General features: G+C 36.7%; 1 protein-coding gene across 1 annotated transcript; it reads left to right on the top strand.

Moving 5' to 3' along the window:
• The first annotated feature begins 988 nt into the window (after positions 1–988).
• LOC103865110 (protein LIGHT-DEPENDENT SHORT HYPOCOTYLS 3) lies at positions 989–5,255 on the top strand. The gene is made up of 2 exons (XM_033290169.1): positions 989–3,758; positions 4,975–5,255. The coding sequence occupies exons 1-2, from the start codon at positions 3,146–3,148 to the stop codon at positions 5,103–5,105; spliced, it is 744 nt and encodes a 247-aa protein (XP_033146060.1). The 5' UTR covers positions 989–3,145; the 3' UTR covers positions 5,106–5,255.
• Positions 5,256–5,616: the final 361 nt, after the last annotated feature.

Below are 5,616 nucleotides of genomic sequence, written 5' to 3' on the forward strand. Positions count from 1 at the left end.
AAATTTCAGATAAATTGTATCAAAGCGCTGCATTTTCTAAAAATCGAATTTAATATTTAATGTAAGAAAAAAAAAACTAGGCTAAAGAGTTCCCGACTGTTTAATACTTTTATAAGCATATTTTGAAAATTAAAAGATCAAAAAAGTATTTTCCTATACATGCCAAATATGATAAGATAGATTTGTTTTTCTGAATAACTTTTCTACTAATCAAAATCAAAATTAATTTAATTATATGAGCAATCGACCAAAAAAATAAAAAAGTTGACAAGTCAGTATTTAAAAATAATTCGTGATAACCCTTAACTATATTTTGGACCTTCGATGCAGTTAGGCTGTCTATACTATTCATTCTCGAATGTTTGTATTTATGTTTGGTTAATGATGTTAGAAAAAGATAAGATAGAAATAATTCATGATAATCCTTAACTATATTTTGGACCTTCGATGCAGTTAGGATGTCTATACTATTGATTCTCGAATGTTTCTATTTACGTTTGATTAATGATGTCAGAAAGAGGTAAGATATAAATAATTCATATAATCCTTAACTATATTTTGGACCTTCGATGCAGTTAGGGTGTTTATACTATTCATTCTCGAATGTTTCTATTTACGTTTGGTTAATGATGTCAGAAAGAGGTAAGATAGAAATAATTCATGATAATCCTTAACTATATTTTGGACCTTCGATGCAATTAGAGTTTCTATACTATTCATTCTTGAATGTTTTTATTTACGTTTGGTTAATGATGTCAGAAAGAGGTACCCCCCTTCCCAAAAGAAAACTGGATATCTGCAACAACTAGAAACAAATCATATTTCATCCGGTACAATAATAGAACTCTATAGAGACTCATGTCGTTGATCAAAAAAAAAAAAGAGACTCATGTCATTGTTAAAAGAAAAGTTTGTATTTAATGAAAGGGAGACCAGCCTGTGGTCTAACTTTCTACTTGGGTTTATTGTTATTCAGCACTATTAGGCTACACGCTCTAAATAACTTTTTTTTTCCGCCAAAGATTTGATATTATAAGATGATTGGGCCAAGCCCATACAAGGCCGAAGCCCGATTACAAAGAAAACAAACGCAAGCCCAACCCCAGGGGCAAAATAAAAACTTAAACAGGCCCTCGGCCCAACCTTAGAAACCGCCCGGCCAGCTGGCTAGCGCATCAAGGAGGCGGCTCGACAAGTGGAGTGATCTGCTCCATTGACGCGTCACACGTCGTCACCGCCTCGACTTGATCACCTCCGCCTTTACGCCACCGGAACAAACACCCTCGAGCACCTTGTTCGTCGGAGCTCGAAACCAGACAAGCCTCCAAACAAACGCAAAGCCATTCTTCACCGCCGTGTCATCCCGCCGGAGAGATCAATCGAACCTCGAGATCTCCTCCGCCTTTAGCATACTTCAAACCCAAGACACGCGACTCAAGAAGCCATCTCTTCCTTTCCTTGAGAATCATCACCTCGCCGGAGAACCTTGTCTTCAACCAAGATCTCATCCGCAGTGACCCCACCCAAGACTTACCGACAACTGCGCCGACCATGAAACAAAACTAAACTAGAAAACTTTTCCCAAAGAACCGCGGGATCCTAAGTGGAAGCGCGGAGCTGTGCTAGCCTCCGCTCTCCAAAACTAAAGCCGGCGAAGGCAAATCTAAAGAAGACTCTCTTCCCGGGAACTAGAGCCGGCGGCGGTGGATCTACGAAAGCCTCCACCTCCCGGAAAACACCACCACTGAACATGCATGCCACTTCCTCCACCAGGACCCTCCCGACGAGAGCGTCGTTACTCCAAGACCGAAACCACCGTAAGCGGTGAGGTCGAATCCAGAGCTCGGACAAGGCAGTCGTTGACAGGTTGGCGAAGAAGAGCGAAGGGGAACACTACGAAGGACAAACAGAGGCTCCGGCGCCGGCACGGACGCTCACGCGCCGGCCGCGCGCCGAACCCCAAACAAGATCTCTCTTTTCTCTCTTTTCTCTCTCTTGACCTAAAGTTCAAAGTTTTCCTTCACGCTCTAAATAACTTATCTTTTCTTTTTCTGATAAAATAAATATTATAGATACGTATAGATCTTTTGTCCGATGGTCCGAAGAAAAAACCTTTTCATATGTGTCCAAGGGAGAAGAATTGATGGCTATTTTGGTAAATAACAAGGAACTGTCAATCAGTTCTACAGTAGAGATAGAAAATATATTTATATTTTGCAAATATTTGTCCATCTTTTTCAAACTTTTGGCTGCCTTTATCCAGACCTAAATGCCCAACTCCTTTTCTGGCTTTTCTCTAGCGACAGAAAATTATTTCTTTGAGAAAAAGAATAAAAGAGAAGAAGACTATATACTTTACGATAGCTCTCTCTAGCATAGCAAGTGATGAGAGTATTTAGCTGAGTTCTTATGTTGGAGTTTGGACTGTGTACAAGATTATTTCAAACTTCTCACAAACTGTTCAAACAGGTATTGGTATATAGCGGAAACAATGATAAAAGCTCAACCGGAGAATTCAAACGTACATCATGCAGGGACCGCTTGTTATTGTCAATGATTTTAAAAGAAATCAGAACCCTAAACATAACCTAATATATATAGGATAACTATTTGTTTATTTTTGTCATCACTATTATACCTTAAAGAAGCAGACCAAAGTCTGATACAAAATCAGAAGAGCAAAATTCCATACATAAAAAGTGTGTATCTATTTATGATCCATATTATTAATTAGCAAATCATAGTATTTGATAAGTTATACGGAAACCATATTCACGAACTTCGTTTAGTATTCTTCCCCAAAAGGCTATTTAGTTCATCCGACATTAGTTTCGAAATATTACACTAAAGACACCAAACCCGGTATATGAAATAGAGACAAAAGAAACAATGGATTGCAATTTGTAAAGATCAGAAAAGTAAAGTCTACTTATCTCAACCAATATAAAAATAAATAAACTGCCCCGAGAAAATTTTAATTTTTCTTATAATATATATTATTATATTCTCAAAAATATATAATTAATACAACATGATATAAATCTTCACAAAGTAACCTTATTCCCAACCGCACAAACAAAAAGTTTAGCTCTCTAAAGATCAAGAATCAAGAAAATTCCGTAGCTAGAACTTAAACATCGATAATATGGATATGTTTCCTCAATTGATGGAAGGCTCTTCGGCTTACTCAGATGCCACAAACCTCAGCATCATCGCAAACATCTCCTCCTCCTCCGTCACCGAAGCCACCGCAACACAACCTCCGTCATCCTCCTCTCCATCGGCAAACTCAAGCCGTTACGAGAACCAGAAGAGGAGAGACTGGAACACGTTCGGACAATACTTAAGAAACCACCGTCCCCCGCTTTCCCTTTCCCGATGCAGCGGAGCTCACGTGCTCGAGTTTCTCCGTTACTTGGACCAATTCGGTAAGACAAAAGTCCACACGACTGTTTGTCACTTCTACGGCCATCCTAATCCTCCGGCACCGTGTCCTTGTCCTCTCCGACAAGCTTGGGGGAGTCTCGACGCTCTCATCGGTCGTCTTCGAGCTGCTTTTGAAGAGAACGGAGGCAAGCCTGAGACTAATCCATTTGGAGCTCGTGCCGTTAGGCTCTATCTAAGGGAAGTTAGAGATATGCAAAGCAAAGCTAGAGGTGTTAGCTACGAGAAGAAGAAGCGAAAGCGTCCGGTTCCTCAGTTGTCGGCCTCTTCTTCCTCCGCCGTAGCTAGCCACCAGCAGTTTCAAATGTTACCGGGTACTAGTTCTACTAGTCAAATATCAAAGTTTGAGAAGTAACTATATATAACTAGTTAAGAGAAATCAAATCTGAATATTTTATGTAATCTGAAATATGACTTGGTCTCTTTCTTAATTTTATGTTGATTTTAATTTAGTTTTACAATCTGGTGGGAGAAGAACTAAATGTTCTTTTGTTACTAGTGTATCTTGGGGGTTGGGGGGGGGGGGGGGGGGGGGGGGGGATAAGTAAGGTAGGGTTTCCATTTTTATTTTATTTTATAAAATATAAATTTCACAACATATATATAGTCACATGTGTGTGTTGTAAATACGTTTCATCAAAGCAAACTGGTCGTCTTCTTCACAATCTTTTCGCTTGATGTGTTTCTAAAAAAGAGAAGTCTTATGTTTAATTTAGGTCGATTTGGGTAGTAGGATGATATCCTGGAATTGTTTTATTGGTTTCCTGCTTTTGATGCAAAACAGTGGTCGTTCTCTAAATAATGACTGTGAACTATAAGTCTATAAGTCATAAGTGGTCTTTTATACTTAGAATATTTGAAAATAATTGATTGCACTCTCTATTTTAAATTCATGAAATCAACTAATTTTTGGTCCGATATTGTGTAGTTTCATCGTGTAATTGTTTGAATCAATATACTTTTTAATGAGTCATTGAGTCATATGTTTTTCTTATTTACTTTTTTCATAAGCAACATGTAGTGTAAAAGAGAAAAACAAAGTCAAAATTTCCGTAACTCTCAACTTTTTATCCTTTTCTAGCTATACTCTTTTCACTTGAACATTGCACATATCTGTGCATTTGCAAACCCTAGAATTAGGATATATGGTAACTGATATGTAGTGTTGGTTTTTTAATTAAATTCTATTATTATGTCGAAAAAAGTTATATTATTATACACCACGTCGTGTATCAGTCCGCTAAGTCAGTAATGCGATTTTTTTTATCCCGATTAGTAAGCTTCCAAGTAACATATGATATGCCTCCCTTGTGAAGGCGAAAATGAGGGAAACAAACTAATGTTATATATGGCCTCAATTACATCTCATATATTATTGAAGTTTAGTTTAGTTTCGAATGACCTGATAGTACTGCTGCACAATACTATTTTAGATACTGTTCGAAGTTTGATAACTCATTTGATCAAATACTGCATGTAAAAAGTTTGATAATTCACTTGATCATGGAGTTGCTTCCCTAATTAATACAGAAAGATTGTCTATTGCACGCCGAAACATATGCATGAAGATGAAATCGCTAATAATCGCGGATGGAAGATCATTTTGTTTATCAGCTGTATATGTAATCAAATCGCGGATTGGAGATCAATTTGCTATGTAGCAATTTAGCATGATTTTGTTACTAGTGTAGGATTAATTAAAAATCTGATAAGATAATTCTACAGATCAGTAGCATATCTCTAAGAAATAGTAATCTTATATTTGATAATGCTGCTATATACATAAAATATATCAACTGATACGTTTTGCATAATGATTTGTTACTTTTTCGGCATATTAAAACCGTTTTATAACCGTGTTGTTAATCAAAACCTATCGATAGCAAAGTCCAAATGAGTTTTGAGCTTTGCGATATTGTGCTTTGACAAATAAAAGAGATTTGTGAGATTGTGATATTGTGAATGAAAGATTTTTTTGAACATTTCTGTATAGTTAACTTGTTATAGTAATATGGTTTCGACAACAATATATGTATGTAGTTCAAAAAAAAAACAATATATGTATGCATATACAGATATATATATATATATTATTTTTGTTTTCAGTAAAGTTTTTTTCTGTTTAGAAATTATTTTCTTGTAATGGGTTTCTGATTTTTTTGGTCACTGTCA

The sequence above is a fragment of the Brassica rapa genome, chromosome A04, assembly GCF_000309985.2.
Source record: "Brassica rapa cultivar Chiifu-401-42 chromosome A04, CAAS_Brap_v3.01, whole genome shotgun sequence".
NCBI classification, from domain to species: domain Eukaryota; kingdom Viridiplantae; phylum Streptophyta; class Magnoliopsida; order Brassicales; family Brassicaceae; genus Brassica; species Brassica rapa.